The 24,505-nt window shown below is 42.2% G+C and overlaps 1 protein-coding gene across 1 annotated transcript in view; it reads right to left on the bottom strand.

The window, feature by feature from the left end:
- Window positions 1-508: 508 nt before the first annotated feature.
- SH3KBP1 (SH3 domain containing kinase binding protein 1) overlaps window positions 509-24,505 on the bottom strand; it is a 339,627-nt gene continuing 315,630 nt past the window's right edge. Inside the window, exons 14-18 of the mRNA XM_008154559.3 lie at window positions 10,783-10,892; window positions 8,743-8,871; window positions 4,974-5,245; window positions 3,049-3,112; window positions 509-2,082 (exon numbers count right to left, since the gene is read on the bottom strand). Coding sequence (XP_008152781.1) covers window positions 2,041-2,082; window positions 3,049-3,112; window positions 4,974-5,245; window positions 8,743-8,871; window positions 10,783-10,892 — 617 coding nt within the window. The 3' untranslated portion in view covers window positions 509-2,040. The remainder of the gene's footprint in view (window positions 2,083-3,048; window positions 3,113-4,973; window positions 5,246-8,742; window positions 8,872-10,782; window positions 10,893-24,505) is intronic.

Genomic DNA, 24,505 nt, shown 5'->3' on the forward strand with positions numbered 1-24,505 from the left:
AAGCCAGTGGGCCTCTGTGAGGGGAAGATAACAGCCCTCTACATTCCAGGTTTCCAGTGCCCCATGAGGACACTCCAACTTTTCAATGTAATTATTAAGAATCCTACTCTGTGTACACATCATATAAAACTACATCGTTAGGGATTTTCATGATGAGTACATGAGAAATCCAAACACCAAAGAATCCAAGCCTCATTCTTATATTAGGTGGTAGAAAATCTCTGAAGGCTTCAAGTTTAACACAAATGCTTAGAAAAGTCAAGGGGTACAGGAATGTTTTATGCTGCTCTTGGAAACTTGGCACTCCTGGTCCCAAGCACATTGAGAGCAAGGCTGCTGAAAACACATGGGAATGAAGGATCGGAGGTTTCTTTGCTTACACACTTAACTTCCCTTAACTAACTTCCTTAACCCTGGCAGACCAGGTGTCCAGGCTCTGTAAATACTCTGGAGGAAGTCGCAGCCTCAAGCAGCAAGGATGAGTATGTATGCAAGAGGAAGGCGGGGAAAGAGAGAAAGGAAGATACTTTTATTTGTAATACTTAGGATGATAGATAACATGTGGTGATAACACTTCTTCAGTGTTATCAATTCTCATTCATTCTGGTTGTGAAGATCTATTAATGTTTATTACTTTTACTCTAAAACTCAGGAAATAGACAAAGCAGCTTTTTAGAAACACAAAAAACATCATCAGGTACCATTAAGGGACCACCACCCCCAACCCCCAAACAATTTTGCAATACAGTATGTCCCCTTATTTTCAGCTAAGGATTAGAAAGCAGTCACACAGACTAAGGCTGAACTGTTCATTTGTTACAGAGATAAAGCAGACAAGCAAACACGTTTCCTTGGGAGGGAAAAAGCAATTCAAAAAAATGCCAGAAAGAACCAATGGCTACACTTTAACAAGAACCCCCACCTTCCATTCCCTTGCACCTAAGGAAAGGATTACAAGAGATGGAGGCATATGACATTATGTGAGTACAGCTGAAACAATAACACACACAGATAACCCAGTGCAGGAAATAATACAACTTCCCTCCCTCGTTTTTATTTGCATTTTATTTTTATTTGTTTTTGCTTTAATAATGCATATTCTGTTCACGCAAAAGGTGCAAAGGACAGGAGGCAAGGGTTTAACTTAGCTGATGAAAAATCAAGCAGGGGTGACATTTCTAGTTTCATGAACAACCTAAAACTAGAACTTAAAAATTGCAGCTGGTACCACAGAGCACGCCCAACTTCACAGCTGTCTCCTCTTAGGACCTTTGGCTAGGGGAGAGAAGCTTTGAAGACAGTAGCCTCTAGTGGACTTTGATAAGTGGCTAAAAAAAATTTTGTTTTAAATCATGGTAGCTGCATCACAAAAGTTCCAATCAAGAGGGTGGTAAAAAGAAGGCACAGATCATTGCAAATACCAGATTTTCTCTTTCTCTTTTTGTAAATATACCATCACATATAAGCTAAAATTGATCTCAGGGTGGTGGGGTATGCTGGCAGGAGAAGGGACGGGTTGGACCTAAAATTGCATATGTAATAGACTCCTAGAGGGGACACAAAGCAAGGCAGCTTTCCGCCTGCAGCAAAAGAAAGGGATGCTTGCTCCGGACTATGTGTAATACAAATACTGGGGGAATCTGTGACAAAACACGATTTAAAAAATCATAAAATTATAAAGCTTGTAAACGAATAATCTGAAATTACATTTTATTAATGGAAAATATCATCAAAATAGTACCACTATGGACTAAACTGCCTGAGTTTTCGTTTCGCATGAGATCTCATAGTAAAAAAGCCTTTAGCACAATTTGCTCTGTTTAAGTCACAACCAGTGCCAGACCCAGGACTATACCATGGGGAAGAGTCTCCTCTTGGGTGGAATTTGTGTTGTGCTATCAAGATTTTTGTGCTAATCTTTCAAACTGGGACATATTGAGGCAAATCTTTAATCTTTTGGCACAAGGTTATTTTGGCTGGGGTGGAAAATTTGAGTCTTGGACTCAGTATGAATAATGCGACATTTCATTGATCAAGTATTCATTTTGATTGAAGAGCTTTCTTTATGTCATTAACTTCCATCTATAAAAGAAGAGCCAACAAAATCATAATGAATCGGCTGGTTTGATAGAAGCTGAAAGATAATCAACCTGGTTGATTGAAAGAAAATAATCAACCTGACAAGCTTAAAGGCAAAATGGGTAAAATGACATCTGAATGAAGAGTTGATAGAAATGCACAAACCTAAAGAACAGGCATGCAGATGGGATGTGCTAGGAAATAGTGGATGTTTTAATTCTCAGGCTACCAGCATCCAAAATTTGTCAAAAGTAACAACTGTTCTAGTTTCCTGGCCAGAGGGTGGGGCAGGCTGTCCTGACCTGCGGGACCACCTGGCAGTGTTGGAAGGTAGCAGTGGTTGGGCCCAGGGTGGTATCTGTCAGCATTTCCAAAGTGATGACAAGCAGTTACCTATCTTTCTTTAAGCAGCATGGGTCCTAATCACCACCAAGGGCACCAACTGGATGAAGGCTAAAAGTCTTCCTTTGGCCATTTGGTAACAGCTGAGTTGGATCTGAGGGGTACAAGGCTCTGACACTCTGGTGGAACTGACACAACCATCAGGGAGAAGTAAAAAGATACAGAGCAAGTGCCGAGTGTGGGCAACTGTGGTCCTTGGAATCCCAACGACCACATAACAGAAGCCAACTGGCCATGTGGTCTCCCCAATGCCATGCCCTCTGGCCATTACTACAATGAGGCCTCTGGAAACCAGGGGAAACTTTTCACAGAGGACATGTTTCAGGTAAATTCCAAGTGAGAAACCCAATCGGGGGTACAGTTACTAATGTCTTCCTTCCCCAAACTTCCTGCATCCCAGGAAAGGATGCAAAGTGAGTCTATAAAATTCTAAGAAAATCGCCACAGGAAGTGTGCCTAAATCTGCAGAGAAGTAACAATATTTATTTTCAAAATAAAAGCCCTGATGCTGCCCCTACCCCCACCCCCAAATGAGCCTCTCGTGAGGCAGGACCCCAAGGGACCCACCTGCAGTCGAAGCCGGATTTTCTTCTCTTCATCCAACTCTGACAGTAACTGCTTAATCTCTCGTCTGAAAAGCAAACAATGGAATTAAACAAAAGTCCAGACTTTCCCAATAAGAGATAAGAAGCCTCTTATCATTACAAAATCCATCTGACTCTTTTACAAAGAAAATGGGGATAGAACATTGTTTTCTTTGTATTATTATTGCTTAAAATTTGTCAGAGACAGAAAGAGTTGCCATTATTTCTGGGCTCCCAAAATATGTAGCCATCAAATAGTAGGTCTGACATGATCTTTAAGATCCCTCAGTTGAAGCTTCTCCTAAAAGAATATGGGGAAACTGAGGCCTAGAGAGGTGGCCAACTTGTTCAGTGACTAGGCTCCAGGTATCCAGGTTCATGTTCTGTCGTCTTTCTTCTCTGCCATCTTGACTAGAAACTATCCCTTCATTATAGATTACTGGTTTTCAAATGTACTTAAATAATCATTTTCATTGTAGATATTTTTTTACCATTCCATACCTTCTGACTTCTAACCCTTTGACCATTTTTGTCACTGCATATGGCACAGTGTAATATTTATGTGTGTTAGCTATTTTCGCTTACAGATCTTACTCCCCATAGAAGTGCTCCTTGAAGATGAAAGGTAGGGAGAGAGCATGTGTGGGGGCATGCATGGAGGGAGCCCCTGAGTCTCATGGGGAGAACAACTTGCTCAGTATAAAGTCTTGGGTTTAAAGATTCCCTATGTCTTTTCATACATGACAGCTCTTAAATGCAAACTAATTATTACAATCGGCAGCTACCTGAAATAATTGAAATCTTTCTGATGCTAGAGGAAAAGCTGGCTGTTGGGCTGATTAAGAAGTGGTACAGCCTGGCCTGCATGTTTCAGTGGTTGGTGTTGACCTATGAACCAGGAGGGCATGGTTTGGTTCCATTCCTGGTCAGGTTACATGCCTGGGTTGTGGGCTCGATCCCCAGTAGGGGGCAAGCTGGAGGCAACGGATCAATGATTCTCTCTCATCATCGGTGTTTATAACTCTCTCTCTCTCTCTCTCTTCCTCTCTCTCTCTCCCCCCCTTCCTCTCTGAAATCAATAAAATATATATATTTTAAAAAGCTGGTACATGTGCATACTGTATTTTATGGGGATTTTAAGATCTTTCCTTGCCCTGGCCAGGTGGCTCAGTTGGTTGGAGTGTCATCCCATATACCCGTGGTCGGCAAACTGTGGCTCGCGAGCCACATGCGGCTCTTTGGCCCCTTGAGTGTGGCTCTTCCACAAAATACCACGGCCTGGGGGAGTCTATTTTGAAGAAGTGGCGTTAGAAGAAGTTTGTTTAAAAAAATTTGGCTCTCAAAAGAAATTTCAATCATTGTACTGTTGATATTTGGCTCTGTTGACTAATGAGTTTGCTGACCACTACCATATACCAAAAGGTTTCGGGTTTGATTCCTGGTCAGTGTACATATCCAGGTTGTGGGTTGGATTCCCGGTCAGGGCACATATGGGAGGCAACTGATCGGTGTTTCCCTCTCACATTGATGTTTCTCTCTCTCCCTTCCTATCTTTCTCTCTCTCAAAAAAAAAAAAATCAGTAAAAACATACTTGGGTGAGGATTAAAAAAAAAAAAAAGATTTTTCCTTTCAGCAGCTGAAAAAAAAGCATGTGAGTCCTTGTAACTGCCCCCTCCCCATAAACTCCTCAGCCAACTGATACCCTTCCTACATGCAGCAGGCCCAGTTACTCATGGAGCTGAGCTCTGTGAAGTCTCTTGAGTTCACATCCACTGCCACCCCCTGCTGCCATCACAGGGAGGCTGGTCCACCCTCCAGGGCAGGCTGGGACCCAGGCTTGCAGACTAGGCCCTGGCCCAGCAGAGAGTGATCCACACGGAGAAGAAGAAGGGGCCCCAGACACTCACTTCTGCTGGTCCTTCATGGTCTCGATGATGCTCCTCAGTTCTCGGACCTGTGTCCTTAGCTCCTCCAGGGCCGCTTGGCTGATGGCCACAGGCTCCATCTTTGGTTTTCCTTCCGTGCCAAACAGAGATGGGGAGTTGGCTCTGTGTCCGGCTGTTCCCAAAGAGGACGACAGGGGGGTGGGTACCACCGAGGACAGAGTGGCTGGTCCGCCACCACTACCTGCAGCCATGGTCCCTGGCTTGGGTGGCAGGGGTGCTTTGTTGTCAGACACCTGTGACAAGGAAGGGCAGAGAGGCTTCAGGCTAGGGATTCACGTTTAGCAACCCCCTATCTACATCACCACTCATGCCTCCCCCCATATCCTCTCACTCATTCTTTCACCTACAAGCCCCAAGGGCCTACTTGGTGTAGGCATTCCCCATAGAAGTGCCTTTCCTTGTATGTTTTACATTGGATCACCTTTCTGGCCAGGCAGTTCCTATTTGTTTAATGTACATGTCCAGAGTCCCACCTCCTTGCTAGGCTCCGAAAACTGAGTGAGCAAAACATTTTCCTGGCCCTCAAGGAGCTCAGAACTCAGTGTAGACAGACAGACCAACCAACACCCTGCAGCTGAGAGGGAAGTGTGCACATGGGAGGGAAGCACAGAGAGCCGCAGAAGTACATGTCTAGTGGGCAGAGCCAACAACTGAAAGAGTGAATTGGGTCAGAGAAACAGTCAGAGGAAGAGAATGCCATGGGGGTGAACAGCACGGAAGTAGAAAAGAAAAAGCCCGATGATGGAAGCTGGGCACTTCCCAAATTGAAGAGGTGGGAAGAAAAGGACAGAGTGTCCTTGAGGACTAGGACAGAGTGGTGAGAGGGGACAAAGCCAGACCAGAAGAGGAGCCTGGGTTATGGAAGTCCCCTGTAAGAGTTTCCAGAAGGAAGAAAATGGTTGGATAAGTGGGTCAAGGTTGCTAAGATGAAAACTGGGGGAGCCCACTTGATGGAGGAAGGGAGACTGAAACCTGATCAAGGTAGTCAGTGCCTGACACAGGTGAGGGGTGTGGCTTGCAAGTTTAGAACACTTTCCAAAAACTTGGCAGAGGAAGGAAAATGGGATAAAGACAGTGTTCAAGGAGAAGCCGCAGGAGGAGACAGGATCAAGGAATGGTTTTGTTCACTCTCAAAGACGGGGGAGACCCTGAGTTGGATGATATGCTGAGGGAAAGAGTCCGAGAGGACCAGGCTGGAGACGGAGGAGATAAGTGGAGGCCAGATGGAGAAGTATTCTGAGGGGACCAGGGGGTGAGAGGGCATGGGGCAGTCATAGGTTGGAGGGAAGAAGGGCATGTGGCAGGCCCAGGGGAGGAGACAGCAGCAAGGGAAGGTGAGACGTAGGCAGGTGGGAAGGGCAGGACTTTGGGAGGTGAAAGGGTGAGTGACAGTCAGAAGAAAAGGTTGGTGGTGAAGCTGGGCCACACAGTTGGAACTCCCTCTAGCAGCCGGCACCCAGGGCGGGAGCCAAGAAGGGGCTTGGCTGGCATGGTAAGGAGGCAGAGTGTGAAGTCAGACTGTGCTGGAGGGAGAGACTGGGCAGAGTAAGACAGAGGCATATGGGCCAGCATTCCCAGCTTCTCTGCTTGCCTTTTCTCTGCCAAGTTACCATTGAGGAAAAGCGCTTTCTGCTGCCAGAGATAGCGATCAGCCATTCCATGCTTATTGTTCATAGGAGTTATAATAAGAGGGAAGAGAGACTGACATTTATGGAGCACTGGTCACCTACCAGACATCGGCTAGACAATTGAAACAAGGACCAGTTGGCATACATGTTTGACCGAGCAGGAAATGGAGGCTTAGGGACATGGTTTAGAAATTCCCGAAGTCTCACAGCTAATAACTGGCAAAGCTGAGATTCAATCCTCTCCTCCATCAGCTGGACCCTCAAGCCTGGTATCATGACTGTGGTTACCCAAGTCTGAAAATTCACACTCTACTGTCTTTATTTTCTTTGCTTCTTTCCTACTCCTGAGTTCACACTTTTGCACATTTTCCATCCTGCATCTTCATATACCTCCCCCAACCCATCAATGTCCTCACACTGACTGGCTTCCAGGAATTTCTTGAATGAATGCTTCTCTGAGCATTTACCACATGACTTGCTCTCCAGGCCCATTTCAACTAACAAATACTTCTAAAAATTCTCACAGAATAGAGGACACCATATACCTTCACCAAATTAGTTCATGTGGAATTTCTAAAAGCAATAAACAACATGACATGACAGCTGCAGGGAAGTGAAAGAGCCTAAAAGATAGAACTGTAAAAATCAGAAATGGGAAGAGCCTCTGCCCACCAGTAGATGTCACTGTAGAAACACCCCAAGGCTGTCTGAGAGGTCAGAGAGAATGCAACTAACCTTGTATACCTAGGATAACCAGAAAAAACACACAGGTTTAAATCCACTTTCTGAAAATGGAGTCCTTTTATAAAGGAAGAATGCTTCAGTTTTGTGAATAATTACAATGAATATGTTTTATATGATAGTTTTTGCATACTGTATCAGATGTTAAAGAAAATCTATGCATGTAAAAATTTAAATGTATGAGAAGGAAAATCCTACATAAATGTTTATTTCTTTGTGTTAATTCCTGTTTCAATTGCCTTTAAAATGACTGCAGTTTTCTACTTTTAGACAGAAAGTAGTTGCAAGCATTTATAGGGAATAATTCCAACTGCCTGGGCTCTCTTAGCATAAATTTCAAAATCTTGGTTCACATTCATAGGACAAGCAGAATTTGTACAGGGTATCCTTCAGAAGCCATACACAGTTGTTGCTAAACAATGTATTCTTTTTTTCACACAAGCCAGTAACTTAGAAGAGCTATACCATCCCTGGGCATGCAATGACATTTAAATGTTTTTAGACAATAAATTTATCCCAATAAATAAATCCAAATCACCTTTTAAGATACCACCATTAATTATTCAAATTCATGAGCTTCCAACCATAGTCTGTGACACCACCAGTTTTGAACATAAAAGAGAAGATGTGTGGGCAGAGGGCACAACATTTAATATAGTTAATGTATTCTTTCTAGACACCTATAGGCTTCTTGGTTTCTGAGAAGATGATGGTGTGCAAGATGATTTGTGTATATGTGGTTGATGGTATGAAGAGGAGATCAAACCACAAGAGAAAACATAGGAAATCATCAATCAAACTTGTTTCTCAGGGATTCTGCCCAGTTTTGGAGACTTTGTAAAATGCCTTGGGGATTTTGATGACAATCTAAGCACCATCACTAAAGAATGACAAAAACTTGCATTGCCTGTTGCAACAGACTAAATGTTTGTGCTCTCCCAAAATTCATATTGTAAATACTAACCCATTTTGATGGTATTTGGAGGTGAGGTCTTTGGGAGGTAATTAGGTCATGAGGGTAGAGCCCTTGTGAGTGGGATTAGTGTCCTTAAAAAACATACCCCCGAAAGCTCTTACCCTCTCTCTGCCATGTGAGGATATGAGAAGTTGGCTGTCTGCAACTCAGAAGACAGCCCTCACCAGAAACTGATGGTGCTGGCACCCTGATCTTGGGCTTCCAGCCTCCAGAAATGTGAGAATTAAATTTTATTGTTGATAAGCCCACCCACTTTATTATAGCAGCTTGAACTGACAGAGACATCTATTTATCCTTGTTTGATTTATAACACATCATCAGTGCATACACAAAAAGGCAGGGATCTTGTGCTGTCGTGACACCCTCACCATGGCCAGTCACTCACTTGGGATATGGTAACAGTCTTTGAAGTTTTCTTTGATGTGTCCACTCCTCTGTGTGCAAGCGAAACGTGTTCCTCTTTATCTTCTTCGGGACTTGGGGAGTCAAAGATATCAGGGCTTGAAAGGGAAGACTGGATAAAGCCAAAAGAAAATGCTTTTGTCAGAATTACACCGTAGCTGACATAGCTTTTGTTAACATAATGCTGTATGATTTTCAAAGCACTTGACACTTGTATTTTGCTTGTCTCCTCATTATAATGAACAAATATGTAGTCTAAAAGCAGAGCAAAAATGAGATACTTTTACTTGGTCCCCAAAATATATATAGGGTATCCCAAAATGTATGTACACATTGAATAATTATAAAGGCACTGTTTATTAAAATACATTTCATTTTCAAAATTGAGCTATCAGCTGTTAAAGTGTGTATACATTTTGGGGACATCCTGTATAAACTCCCAGACATGGAACGTATGGACCAAGGGTAGGGTGGTAGATGGTAATTTGCACTTTTCTGTATATAATTCTGGATGCCTCAAGGCCCTCTAGATCTTGAAAAGTTGGGAAGAATTTGGAGGGAAAACAAAAATGATGAAGGATTTATAGAAAAGATGTAGGAGGTAGGATTAGAAATTTAAATACGGAGATACCAAGAAGGCATTAAAAATTTGTGTGTATATGAGATGCATAAGAGAGGGTGTGGGTAGGTGACATGAAAAAGGGAAAGAAGATGGTATTGACACAGTACTCTATATAAGAGGGTAATGTAAGCCACTTTTTTCAAGTCTTTCTTCACAAAAGGCATCAATACATAGTTAGGTTTGTTTCATACAAGAGGAAAAAGAGGACAACTCAAACCACACTGCCAGACTCAGAAGATATGAGAGAAGAGGCTCAAAGGAAGTGCATTCTTTTTCTTCTAAATGATGATAAGTGATGATGTGAAAGTAGAAAGTATCCTGGGAAACCTGCATAAGGTTCATTCCTTGGCATATCAGGGTTAAGGTCGTAAGGCATTCGACCTGCCTTCCTAGCAAGGGCAAGGCAATGTGATATAGAGAGATAGACAGAGAGAAAGATAGGCAGACAGACACATATACACTGCTTGCAGAAGCATCAAGATTTTTCTACAATGACATTCACATCAGTGTTTATAATGAAGGACTAGAAACAACATAAATGTTCAATGATAGTGCACTGGCTAGATAAACTATCATCTATTCACAAATTAGAACACCAGGCAGCCATTAAATGTGATGTTATGGAAGAATGTGTAACGATTTGGGAGAAAGGTGCACAATATAAGGGAACAAGCAACTTCCAAGCAATGCATACTAAGTGATTCCATTTTTGAAGAAACAACTTTAGAGACACAAATAGAATTTTAAATAAAAGCTAAGGTTATAGCAAGAAAGTAACAGTTCATAGTTCTGGGGAGCAGGATTACAGATAACTTTCTTTATGAATTTCATTGTTTAAATTTGGTACAATAATATGTTATAGGTTTCCAATGAGAAAAGAAGTTATTCAAAACAACCCAAACAAAAAAAAATTCTATGGGTTATCCAGAGGGTTCTGACTGTACTTTCCAACAGGACCGGGTGCCTCATATGTTTAAAAGCAATCTCTGTAAGGGCTGTGTGGGAGAAAAAGGCTTGTCACTGCCAAGCACTGTACAGTGGCAAGAGCTTTCTTTAGTAGTTTTGTTTTGTTTATTGACCAAATAAGCCTTGTTCTCCTTTCCTACCATAAAACATGACATTTTTTTTCTTACCAATTTCATTTCAGATTCAAACAACAATCAGTCTGGAAGGAGGAGGGAAAGTGGGAACAGGGAGTGCCCACCTGGCTGGCAGGCACACCAAGAACAAACAGAAATACTGCTTGATTCCAGAGGACTCTCAAATCACTTTTGATCAGCGGTGTATCTCATAATCTCCCTCTCCTGCTTGTCCTCTAAACAGCCACTTGCATTAGAGTCCTGAACTAGAATCTCTAATGTTTCCTGCATTTGAGCTGTAGAGAAGTGAGAAGACACTTACTGATGTGAGGGACTGGGACGGAGGCCGCCTCCCTGTGGCTTTTGGTCTGCTTGTGGTTGGGTGACTGAGTTTCTCAGTAGATGATACCACGGAGTCAAAACCTTCTAGGTCTAAAACAAAAGTAAAACAGATTTCTAAGAGCAACAATAGGAGTGAGGATGGTTCTCATAATGTGCCAGAAAGCATCTCTTTTCCTTGACAATCATCCTTGATGCCTAGATTACATTTCATCATTTATGAAGGCTGTTTACATTCTTTGGTCATCCAATAAGCATGACTCAAACAGAATGAAGAATCATTTCCACCTCAGTTTAACAAGCTAACATGGAGGAGAGAGACAGGATTTTTCTTCCCCTCTTCTACACCTATATTCATAAATCTTGAAAAGCTACAGAAAGAGGAGTAAAGGAGGAATGAATCTTATTTTTTCCACAAATTTAAGTTAATTTTTATAGATAAAACATTCTTGCAGCCTCATCATAAAAAGTAGTTATCATGAGGTATGACAACATCCTTGGACACGTGAATGCTGGTCATTGGTTACAAAAGACAAGAGAGGGCAGGCTCCTCCTCTGGTTGTGCCGCAGTACTCTGGCCATCAGCTCTCACCCTAAAATTAGACCATAAACTCCCTATAGATGGAGAGCAAGCTTCTACTTCTTCAGATAATTCATAAAGCTTGGCACCATTCTCTTTCTAGAGGCATCAGTCAATAAAGGCATCATTTTATTTGGTCATTAGTCATTAGTATGCTCATTCATTTACTCCATTATGATTGATCAACTAGTACATGCCACACACACACACACACACACACACACACACACACACACTCAGCTCAATACCAAGGTTACACCAGTGAGTATGGTGGGCACAAGCCTGCCCTTAGGGTCCTCACATCTCTGTTACTAATGTCTCAGATGAATGTAGAATCATTCAGCCAGATCATTACTGCACCTGGCATGTGACCAGGAGGAAGGCCTCTGCCTCGATTTTGTCACCCTCTTTAACAAATGATCAGATCAAGTTGTTACCTGGATCTACAGAGTTTGGGGGATTTACAAATGAAGTGTAGATGTGTATGTGATGCACAAAGGAAAGACTGGCAGAAAGGGGTCAACCCTGAGACCCATTATTGCTTGTGACTAGGGCAACACCATCTCTTCCTGACAAAAGTACTGTGTTTCATATGCTATTCTAGGCACTGCCTTCCCAAACCATTCCCCATTCTCCCTTTAGCACAGTCTCAGTTTTGTTTCAGGACAGTGTGCCAGCCCCTGGGCTGAAACATGTTTAGTCTAAGTCAATCATGCTCCTTGTTGCCTGCAGTTGGTCTGGAGGTGGCCATGTAACCCAATTTGGGTCACAGAAATAAAGGGAAATCTACTAAGAGACTCTGAGAAAGAGATCACCTCTCTGGCTAGAAAGTGCCAACTGAGTGGAAGGCCATTTGTGTTGTTGCCTTTCTTCTTTCCTGTTTGGGATGTTGTTTTGAATGGATAGGATGTGTAGAGTTGTGGCAGCCATCTTATGACCATGAGTGGAGGTATGGCCAATGCTTTTGGAGATTGTGAGGATGGAAGAAAGAAAAATGGAAATACCTTGGGTGACCAACAAGCCCAATGAGCCACCCACCAACCTTGGAATAATCGAGTGCCCAGACTTCTTTCCACGTGACATTAATAACCCTCTGTTATTTTAGCCAATTTTAATCAGATATTCTTTATTTGCAACTGAAAGCATCCTAACCCATAACTGAAAATCTGCTGGTTCAGGAGAGAAAAGATAAAAATTATGTGTGTTTTCAATCAGAAAGAACATATGCACCCCTAGTTCATAGCAGCACAATTTACCATAGCTAAGATTTGGAAACAGCCTAAGTGCCCATTAGCAGATGAGTGGATTAGAAAACTGTGGTACATCCACACAATGGAATACTATGCTGCTGTAAAAAAGAAAGAACTCTTACCATTTACAACAGCATAGATGGACCTGGAGAGCATTATGCTAAGCGAAATAAGCCAGTCAGAGAAATATAAATATCACATGATCTCACTCATTTGTGGAATATAATGAACAACATAAACTGATGAACAAAAACAGATCCAGAGACATAGAAGCATTGAACAGACAGTCAAACCTCAGAGGGAAGGCAAGGGAGGATGGCGGGGGGGGGGGGGCCGTAAATTGGGGGGAAGATATCAACCAAAGAACTTGTATACTTATAAGCATAACCAATGAATACAGACAATGTGGGGGGGGGTGTGGCGTGTAAGCCAGGGATGGGGGGTGGAAGCAGGCTGGGAGAGGACAATGTGGGGGGGGCGGCGCAGAAGGGGACATATGTAATACTTTCAACAATGAAGAATTTTTTAAAAGTCTGTCTGTTTTTCCCCTCCTTATTTTGGAGAGCGCTCTTTTGTTGATGGCTATGATAAGTGAGTTGGCTGTGTGATGGCTTTATTCTATTAATGAGCAGGCAGGTGTTGTCTGCAAATTATTTTCCTTAGTGGAATATGCAAAACCAAGCACACGTCACTGATCAGTACAAACGATTACATTACACCAGGGATTATATGAAGTGACTTTATTCTAGCACCTGGTAAATGAATAATCAGTCAATGAAATTATTTTTATCAGAGCAAGGCAAATATAACCAAAGGATAACTATCTGCAGAGACAGCATAAAGAAAAATATCAGTGGTTCTCAGAGGCCAAAAGAGGAACCAATCAGCACCCAGCACAAGAGTGAGGCTCCTAAAAAGGGCCCCACCTCACAAGCCAGCTCAGTAGGGCTCAGGGATGGGCCAAGACCTCCACTGCTAGGTGGGCCTCTCCAGAGCCAGTTCACTGCTCTGACCCTCTCAGGGGCCTTCCCTTTAAGAAAATCTTATTTTCATAAAAGTCCCCCTCCTGACCATACCCCAGGACTCACCTTTACTAACTCCACGTTGTCTGAAAAGGAAATTTCTCATTACACACTTGGATTGAGTGCAAAAGCTACCATCTAACATTAACATTCTCTCAATTAATTTTTTAAAGTCACCTTTTTCTCTGATTACAAAAGTATAATTTTTTACTTTTACTCAATGTACAATTTTTTAAAAACACATAAAATTATAATAACAAAAGAAAGTCAATTATAATCTTACCACACTGGGACAACCACTATTAGCATTTCGGTATATTACCCTCCAGGCTTTTTCTATAAATAGTCTAGTTCACACTATAAGTAGCATTGCATCTGTTTATTTCATTAACATAACATTCCACAACTCTAAAATTTTTTTCATAAATATTTTGATTGCTGTATAATCTACTGCATGGCAATTCATGTTTTATTGACTCAATCCCCTATTATTGGATGATTCATTTCCATATCATTCCTCACTCCAATTTTTTTAAATTATAGAAACGTGTCCACCAACATCCTTGCATGCACTCTGTATACAGTGGGTTTGGCAGGTTCTCTATGCAGCTTCCAAACAGAGAGTAGGAAATAAGGCCCAGGTTAAGGAGGTATCCTCGTGGGGGACAGCTGGTTGTGGAGGACAGGGGCCACAAAGACTGCGGAGGAAGCCTGAGAGAAAGGAGAGAGGACACAGAACTGAGGAGCAAATGCTGAGCAGGCAGCCAGGGGAGGTAAAGAAGAGGGTTGATAATGGTTCCAGCAAACAAGGTACTGCTGGGGGCCTTGGCTGTGTGCTACCAGGGGCTGAGAGGGACCACCTATATTATGGCTCTGTCCAGGAAATGGAAGCAAGCTCTGGAGGCAAAATCTGACAGATTGAAGCCATTACAGAACAATTAAAGGCTAAGTGAGTCTGGGTCTCCACCTTAGCTGCACAGTGGAACCACCTGGACAAGTAAAAAGACTTGACTCATGCCTGGACCCCACCCTGGGGACTGATTGAATTTGTCTGGGGTAAAGGCTGGGCACGGGTATGTTTTCAATCTCCCCAGGTGATATGAGCATGCAGGCAAGTAAAGAAGGGGAGGGAGGGATAAGTAAGGACTTGACCAAGCAGAGTGAGGAGAGTGAGCTGGGGTAGGGGCCATCAGGTAAGTGATGGGGTGTTCCAGGGCCCAGTGAATAGACAGACTGCAGGGCGGGTAAGTTATCAGCAGTAAGACGTAATACCGGCCTGGGCAGTGCTGACCCGTTTCGGGGGGGCGGGGAGGGGGCAACAAGGGGCCAGAGCAGTCGATGAAAGTGGTAACCAAAGGCTTAGACATTGGTGACAGGTCAGAAACACGGCAGCTGAAGTGAGAAGGAGGCTGACAAGGTGACCCAGCATACAGAGTTGGATGGGAGAGGGGTGTGGAGAGCAGGTGGAATGGCCCCAGGTCCCCTTAGGATGGACTCTGTACATGCACTGGTGTGCAGGGACAGACAAGTTCATGCCCGAGAAACATCTGCTGGAATCCAGGGAGGACTCCATCTTTGCTCCCCACCCGCCCTCCTAAACTAATTAAGCCCCCTGGGAATTGAAGGTTTGATGGTGTGTGAGATGGTGGTCTGTCATAAATCATACTTTCAAAATGACTCAGAGGTGGGTGTCTGTTTCCCACACTTAGACTGTGAGCCCCAGGAGGGCAGGAACTTATCTTTGAGCTCTCGATGTCTAGCACATTCCTGGAGAAAACGTGCTTAATTTTCTGCAAATTAAGGAACAAGTGAACAACGGAACAAGCCAATGAATGCATAAGCTAAGCTCCAGAAAAAACCCTGACTCCAGGAGTGCAGCTTAAAGAAGTGACTGCTAGTGGGATGTGAGACGGCAGCTTCAGGGTGGAAGGCAGCATTCTGTGCCACGGCTGCTTGGCTGGCCCATTTCATTTTACTGGCTGAGGTCTGCACTAAAAAGACCCACACATGCTGAAGCCTGGCTACACTCAGCCAGCGTCTCCCCGACAGATGGCCAAGAAGACTGCCTCATCTGTCACTCAAAAGGGTCAGAGTCCAACGGGGGAGGGGCTTTTCACTTCTTCATGCATATTTAGCTACGTTGAACTTTCTTTAGTTTGAGCTTTTACAAACAACAACAATAAAAAACTGCCAGAAAGAAAGACACACCAAGTAGGAGGTCACTTGCTGAAATAGGAACCTCAGACGCTGAATTGCAACGCACTTCTGCTTTCTGACAGTGAAGGGGGAAACTCTTCAGTACTGTAACCTAAATTTTCGGTGGCACAGAGCACGCTCTCATGACTATGATCATGGTAGCTGAGATTCAGGCAGAATTTCCATGACTAACTCATTGTGGTGCGAAGAAAATGTCGCAATTTTCATGGTGGTTTTGAAATGAATCAGGCTGAAATCTGATATGAGCTTTCTCAGCTTGGCTGGGAATTTTTCCTCTTAATAAAAATATAGTTTTAATGCCTATAAGTCAATCCAAATCTATTGAGCTGGCAAATGGAATGGTGGGTATTTTTTAAAAGTCAGTTTCATAAGGATGAGAGGTTCTTGGCTTTTGTGATAACTTGGAAAAAGAGCCCTCTGCAGACATACGGGGATAATTCACGTTGGACACAGAGTTGGCTTGGAAAGGCCTCTGATTCTTCATGCCACATGGAATTGCCCATTTTCCATGAATTTCAGTCACACCCTATTTAGTTCAATTAGAAAATGTGGACTCATTTTCCACGGATAGGAGGGATGATATGAGTGACCACAGGTGACCTAAAGCACATCCATTGAAAACACAGAGAAGAAAAAGAAGTATGAGACAAGCCAGCTGTCACCAAAAGAACTATTTGCAAGCTCTTAAATGGCTCTGTTTATTCATTGCGGCTCACTGCTCTGGACTCGAGAAAGCCCTGGAATGGAAGTTTCCTTCACTTGAAGCCTGGCAACATCACTATCTCCCATTATCTCTGGAAGCCATTCCTCCTTCCATATGCCCTTGTCAAGGATCACTAAAGTAGTGGAACTTCTCACCTGGAACCGCTATAATAGATTTCTCACTCTGAGCCCCATACCACTCCACAGGCTACCACCAGGGATGTTAAAGTACAGATATGAATATGTCCCTTCGATGATTGAAGTTCTTCCCACGTTTCCATGAAATCTCAGTGCCTTAGAGAGAGTCCCACCTCTCTCTCTGTCCCTCAGGCAACTTTGTCCCCTCTCCTCTTCTCCCTTCCACTGGGGCCATCAAGGCTTGGCTTAGGCAACTGGGATATTTTCCAAGAAGCCAGATTGCACCCTAAAGTCTGGCTTGGTTGCTCCCCTAGTCACCCATCACTCCAATCTCAGCATTTAGCACCCTGAACTGACATTCTTTGTTGACTTATCTATCTCCCGCATGAGCCAGGGAAAACACTGTGGCTGTTATCTCTGTTTGTCCTGGGCCTAACATCATTGCTGGCTTGAGGTGAGTGGTCAGTAAATGATCAATGAATAAATTAACAAACAACCTTTCTGGGCTTCAGTGTTTCTACCAGAAAAAAAAAAAAGAGAATGCTCTGAGCTATTAGCTTTGGAGATTTATTCTTTTATAAATGAGAGATTATGTGAAAACTTTCAAATCACACAGGTAGAATTTTGTTTTCATACACCATTGATGGAATTGTGGGATTAGGAGACAGAGATCTAATAGTAAGGCTAAACCTTAATAAAAAAAAAACCACACACACACACACCTTTTTAAACATTAAGATTTAAGATATGAGTAAACCCTAAGCCCGCAGGGTTGCAGGGAGGAAATCTCACCCTGCACGTAAATCATGTGACTAGTGTGGAACATCTGTGCAGACAGACTACAAAGATATGCCCATAATTGGGGGTCAAATGAACACCTGTGTTAGCTGACTCACCAACTGAAAAATTCTCATTTGAGCAATGATCAGCTTCTTCAGGAAATTAAGCCCTCCAAAATGTGTAAGGATATAGCAGATTAGTTGCTGTGTTTTCATTTATAATCCAGGTGTGATGTTTGCAAGATGCAAGATGCTGAGAGTAAACAGGTTTGAGCTACTTACTGTTCAGCCACTCTACTACTCTATCCTTCACACGTGTGCACTCATGTAATCCTCCCCCAAAACCCACGCTCTGTAGGTGCTGCTCTATTCCATAAAGGGAGAGAGGGAAGGTCAGAGGTTAGACCATTTGCTCAAGGTCACACCCATAAAGTGACAGGGCCCACATTGCGGTTCAGATCTGTGGAATTCTTTCCACTACAGAGCGTTGGACAGACAGCAGGAACACTTGACCTTACTTTCCTCATTCAACCAATGGTGAATTCTGAGATTTGTTTCTACATCAAGAACAAGAAAAGATACTAAAAAAAGTAATTTTCTTTGGTGAAGAAATCACTGTATGCTTTGATAACAAACTGCCTTTTTCTATTTTATTCAAATGTACTTTAAAAGGACAGAAAAAGAGGCTGACCTCTTTAAGGAAATCTCTGGCAAGAAATGGAAGGAGTTAGGCAAGTTAACTGAGAATGTTTGGCTATTCAGTTAAAAGTAATGTTTACATGGAAACTTAAGGCACTGGGATTTCATGGGAACTTGGGAAGAACTTCAAGCAGTGAAGGGACATACTCAGATCTGTACTCTAACATCCCTGGTGGCAGCCTGTGGAGTGGAATACGGCTTAGAATGAGAAATCTATTACAAGAATAAGAGAGATATTAGGAGTTTACTTACTCATCCACTTAATCAAACATTTATTAAATACCTATTGCATGCCAGGCATAGTGATAATTTTGAGAATGCAAATAATCTCTCTAAATAAGCGCTATCCATTAAAACTTGGCTGTGGTGATCGGAACCTGCTATATCTATACCATCCAATATGGTAGCCACTAGTCCCATGTGGCTAATGGGTGCATGGGCTATGGCTAAGTGTGATTACTAAAATTAAATTAAATTTAAACAGTCACATGTGGCTAGTGGCAACAAAGATCTCTATCACTACCCAACATCATGGTATTTTTTCTCATTCATGGTCAGTCCATTCACTGAAGGCCTATTTACTGAGTGAGAACTATGAGTCAGTCTCCAGGCTAGGCATGGGGGGATACAGGGGTAGACAAAATAGCCATGGTCCCTGCTCCATGAAGCTTCAAGCCCCCTGAGAGAGAGAAATACACACACACACACACACACACATACACACACACACACAATTAAAAATTCTGCTAGCTACTATGAAAGCAAGGTAAAAAGATGAAATTAGCAATGATAGCATGGGGACCAAATTTAAATCAGGGGAAGGGTGCATGTGTCTTACTGAAGTCTAGCACTGAGGAGAGGTAAAGTGCTTCATGTGAATCGATAATAAGCCATGTTAAGTGGGGAAAAGCAACTTGTCACATTTTCATGCCTTTAAAAACTGCTCACCATAGGCCCAAACTTACTATGCAAAAAGATTTAATAAAAATGTATTTCTTTTACTGGAAATAGTAGTTATACTATTATTCACAGGAACTTAAATTGCACTACCCTTTTTAAAAAAATATATTTTATTGATTTTTTTACAGAGAGGAATAGAGAGTTAGAAACGTCGATGAGAGAGAAACATTGATCAGCTGCCTCCTTCACACCCCCTACTGAGGATGTGCCCGCAACCAAGGTACGTGCCCTTGACTGGAATTGAACCTGGGACCCTTCAGTCCAAAGGCCAATGCTCTATCCACTGAGCCAAACCGGTTAGGGGTGCACTACCTTTTTGAGATGCCATTTGGCAATACCTATATGTGCACCTTCACATATTCCACTTTTACAAATTAACCTGTAGAAATGTTTATCTAAGTGTAAAATTATATACTTACGAGGCCAGTGGTCTTCAGATTGTTTTGCCAGTGTACCTTCTAAAATGATTTTGAAAACCCATGTATCCCCTCACACATCTTAAGTTGTCATCTAAAATTTTGTATAAGTTTTAGTCACAAAGGATATACTTTGCTATAATCTAATTATTGATATTTTAAAACATAACTTTATTGCTCTCTTGAATACATTCAATATGTATTTGAATACCACAGCAATGTAACAACTACCATCATCCATTTAAAAAGGTCATGAGTAAGCTTTTCTTTAACAGTTGAAAATTTTGCATCATTCCTTTCCCCTTCTGGAATTCATATGCCATTATGAATTTTATGTATTTTGGGGCTTTGTTAATTATTATCTTATATGCTATAAAGTGCATATAAATGTAAATTTATTACTTTATTTCCTGAAATCATAACACTCTAAGTATAAAAATTATTTTTCTTCTGGACTGAGTTATCATTATAATTATTAGTATATGGATGATCAAAACATATGTATACACACATACCACACATTTTGATAATTTATAAGCATAAAAAGTAGAATTTTATTGCCCCCCGATACTTCATGCATATTGGATGATTATTATGTAGCACAAAAATGACATGGTTTTGTATCAATTCTAGTTCTATTTTTCATTTTATAGTTATAAGTGCCAAGAAACTTTGTTCACATAAATAGAAGTAGATGGAAATGTAAAGAATTTTATCACAAAGTCAGTTGATTCTTTGAACTCCTTTTGAGTTATATACCAAAACTCAGAAAGTGGTCTAGAATCACCAAGAACTATTTTTAACAATCCATCAATGTACAGCTCAGTAGAGATTTTCTTCAATTTTGCTGGAAGCAATGAATTGGAAACCAACTGACTTGTAAATGGATTTTTTGTCCAGTTGATAGAGTCACCCAGTTTCTCAATTCCAACACCAATCTTAGAACTGTCTCTTAGTTTGCACCACGGGTTTTTACACCCCTGGACTGGACAAGAAATTGGCTATGCCACATAAAATAGGAGAGGGCAATTGGAAAGGGGGAATAGGAAAAGGAGAAATAAAATGACACCAGGGCTCTCAAGATATAAGTTTGAAGAAAGAACACATAAGAAGATGAGCACTATCCGTAGCCTGAGAAGTTTCCATGGCCCCCCAAGGTATAAGTAGTCCCATTCATAGATCCCTGTCTTAGGCTCTTCTTTGCAGCATTGCTTCTAGAGAACTGATTATGGTAGAATCATACAATGGAATATTACTTAGCCTTTAAAAGTATAAGGTTGATCTATGTGACTTACATGGAAAGATGTTAAGCATACATTACTTAGTAAAAAAAATAATGGGTCAGAACCATGATCACATTAAAAAATTAATCCATTTCTAAAAGTATGCGTAACAAATGAACAGTAATTATGTCAGGGAGAGATTGAGATACTAGGGAACTGTACTTTCTAGCTTCCTGGGTTCTTTTATTTTTTTAAAGTAAGAACCTATTCCCTTTGTAATTGGGGGGCATGGGAGAAGCTCTTTAAAATAAAGACACAACTGAGTAGAATAGGTATGAAATGACTGATTCCATCTGTAGCTACCAAAATCTTAGCCAGCTGATTTATGTTATGTGTTTTAGGACTTTCCTAATTTCCAATAATAGTATTCATGGTAAGAATGAAGGTCGATGCCTGGTGCTTCTCTCTATCTGAACTGCAGCTATACCAACTATCAGACAGAAAGCACCTGTTTGTGTCAGCTGCATCACATCATTATGTCTTAATTTTGCAACAACCCTCTAAGGTAAGTGGGCATTACTAACCCTGTCATATATAAGAGGAAAGTGGATCTCAGAGTCATTCATCTGAGAATTTGCAAAGCTAGGATTCAAATCCAAATGTGTTTACCTAAGAACCATGGTTTATCCAGTACACTGCATCTTTTCCTTGGTGAACCTGTGGGATTATGTTGACTCTCTATAAGGGTTTGCTCTAGGAACTCAAGTTTATTTACGATGGCAAATATCCTATGCCTTTACATTTCTCTGTAATAATTTGGGTAAAAAGATCATGACAAGTTCTTTTCAAGGCAAATGAATAATTTTAAAACTTTATAAAATTTATGCCGTAACTATTATACCCATAACTGTTAATAAACTAGACTTGCTAGTTTATTAACTAAACTGTTAATAAAATATCCTGAGGATATTTTTCCATTGATTTTTAAAGAAAGTGAAAGAGAGAGGGAAAGACAGAGAGAAATATCAATGTGGGAGAAACACATCGATTGGCTGCCTCCTGCACGTGCCCGACCAGGGCCCGGGCTGGGGAGAAGCCTGCAACTGAGGTATGTGCCCTTGACCAAATGGAACCTGGGACCCTTCAGTCCATAGGCCGACACGCTATCCACTGAGCCAAACTAGCTAGGGTGGCCAGCAAATCTTTTATAAGCAAATATCTTTAGACCAAAGAAAACCTAGATGAGACCTCAGAAAGGGGCAATTGATCAATTCTAAGTTAGAGGAACTAATAGAACTAAAAGAATTGAGGTAAAGAGACAAATAAAAGAATAAGCTATTTCATTTTAAAGAGGATTCAGAGGTTACCAAAAGAGCAGTTTTCTCAATGTCCAGACAACTCAGCTAAAAGAAACAGATTCAGAGAAATAAGGCTGAGAGTTTGGCCTAGGCCTCTTTGATCATTTTATCCAAGCCCCTGGTTTAAAGATGAAAAACCAAAATTGAAAGGGGTGTGAGGCAGGTCCAATGGTCTGTTATAGGGGGATATGTAACCAGGCTGAGGGTCGGTTTCCTTTTAGTGAGCAAGTCACACAGGGCATTCCATCTTAGTCAATGCACTCTACTTAGACAAAGGAAGAGCAGTCTGACACAGAAAATTTTAATGCACATGTAAAACAACATCCTAATGTCCATAATTACACAGAAGCCCATATTTATGCTGAGTATAAAATTTGAGGAGGAGATGCCACCTGTCTGAAGCCCAGTGCCCTTTTTACTGCATGCAAAGGGGATAGTGCCTCCCCAACTGCTAGAAGGGCTGGTGGGCCCCTTTCTCCAGCCCTGGGGAAAACAGAGGACAGAGGTACAAAGTAGTTAAAGTACTCTTAAAAATCTGACATTCCATGAGTGATTTAAAAAAATCACAAGCAACTGTATCTCTATAAAAAAAGTAATCTAATTGTACATATCTGGGTGGTGAGTTTTTGCCAGAGTTTCAACACCCACCTCTCTCTGGGGCCTTTTGTTTGCCCTCCCACCGATATTTCTCCTCTTCCCCTCATCTCTGCAGACAAGCGCCTGACCTGTGGTTTTCAAATGCCACCTTGTGAACTGGTATGCATGGGTCCATGATAAAGTTATCACCAGTCATAAAGAGAAAAAGAAGGCCAACATCATGAGTCTCCCAGTAAGCTAAATCTGTTCATTTAGAGAAACCAAGATGGTGGCATAGGTAAACACCTGAACTTGCTGCCTAGCACAACCACTTCAAAACTACAACTAAAAGACAAAATGGGACATCATCTAGAACCCAAGAAGGCTGGCTAAGTAGAAATTCTACAATGAGAAGGAAAGAGAAAAGCACACTGAGACTCACAGGAGCTGCGGAAGTAAAGTGCAGAGGTACAGAGGCGTGTGTGCGGAGTGGGCTGGCAACTGAGTACGCGGCTGTCTTTTTCAATCCGCAGGGAGACACAAGCTCCTGACTGCTCTGAACTCCAGTTCCGGGTGAGACTCTGGGGACCCAGACTCATACGGGGAGAAACTGGACTGTCTGGCAGCGGGCGGAACTTGAGGGCGGCTTTCTCTCAGAGGTGCTTGCTGCGATTACCAAAGGACACTGAGACCCAGGGGCCTCTTAGGGCAGGGCTGACAGGAAGCCATTGCTGTTTGCTCTGCCCTGAGACTCTGCCCCACCCTAGCTATGCGCAGAGGCTTTTGCATATGAACGGCCTGGTCCTTTGAAATCTAAACTTACCTAACAAACTTCAGCTGAGTCAGAGAGACCCAGAACATCCAAAAGAAGGCCCAAGGCCCCACAACAGCTTGCATTGCTTCACAGCTGGGTCTCATCTGGGCACCTCCAAAACCCAAACAAAGAAGAGGAACCTGCAGATCTCTCCATAGCTCCTGCTGGGTGGCCTCAGGCAGAGGCTAAATTAGCACCCCTTGGAGATCCAAGAGCCAGTGTACCAAGGGGTCAGAGTGGGACCATCCAGATTACAACAGATCTATAAGGGACACACCCAGGGGGCAGACTCAGTGAGCACCAAAGCCCCACTGAAGCAAGTCTTGTCTCATAAGGGTGTTGCCAGCACAGAAGTTCTCCCATCATAGACACAGCTGATCCTCAGAGTCAATTGGCCTGGAGGTCAATTCCTCCCAGTGATACCAACAACAATCAAGGCTTACCTACAACAAGACTGTGCACACAGCCCACAAAGGGGTGCACCAAGAGTGTCCACCTCAGGTAACTGGGGAGGCTGAACCACTGGGCCCTATAGGACACCTAGCACACAAAGCCACTCTATCAACACAGGGAAGCAGCCAAAATGTGGAGACAAAGAAACAGGTCACAAATGAAAGAAATGGAGGAAAGTAAACTACTGGATATAGAATTCAAAACCACGGTTATAAGGTTTTTCAAGAATTTTCTAGAAAAGGCCGATAAATTTAGTGAGACCCTCGAGGATATGAAAAAGGACCAACTAGAAATTAAGCATACACTGACTGAAATAAAGAATAATATACAGAGATCCAACAGCAGACTAGAGGACCGCAAGAATCAAGTCAAAGATTTGGAATACAAAGAAGCAAAAAAACACCCAACCGGAAAAGAAAAAAGAAAAAAGAATCCAAAAAGTTGAAGATAGTGTAAGGAACCTCTGGGACAACTTCAAGCGTACCAACATCAGAATTATGGGGGTTCCAGAAGAAGAGA

Source organism: Eptesicus fuscus, chromosome 1 (genome assembly GCF_027574615.1).
Source record: "Eptesicus fuscus isolate TK198812 chromosome 1, DD_ASM_mEF_20220401, whole genome shotgun sequence".
In the NCBI taxonomy this organism is placed as follows: domain Eukaryota; kingdom Metazoa; phylum Chordata; class Mammalia; order Chiroptera; family Vespertilionidae; genus Eptesicus; species Eptesicus fuscus.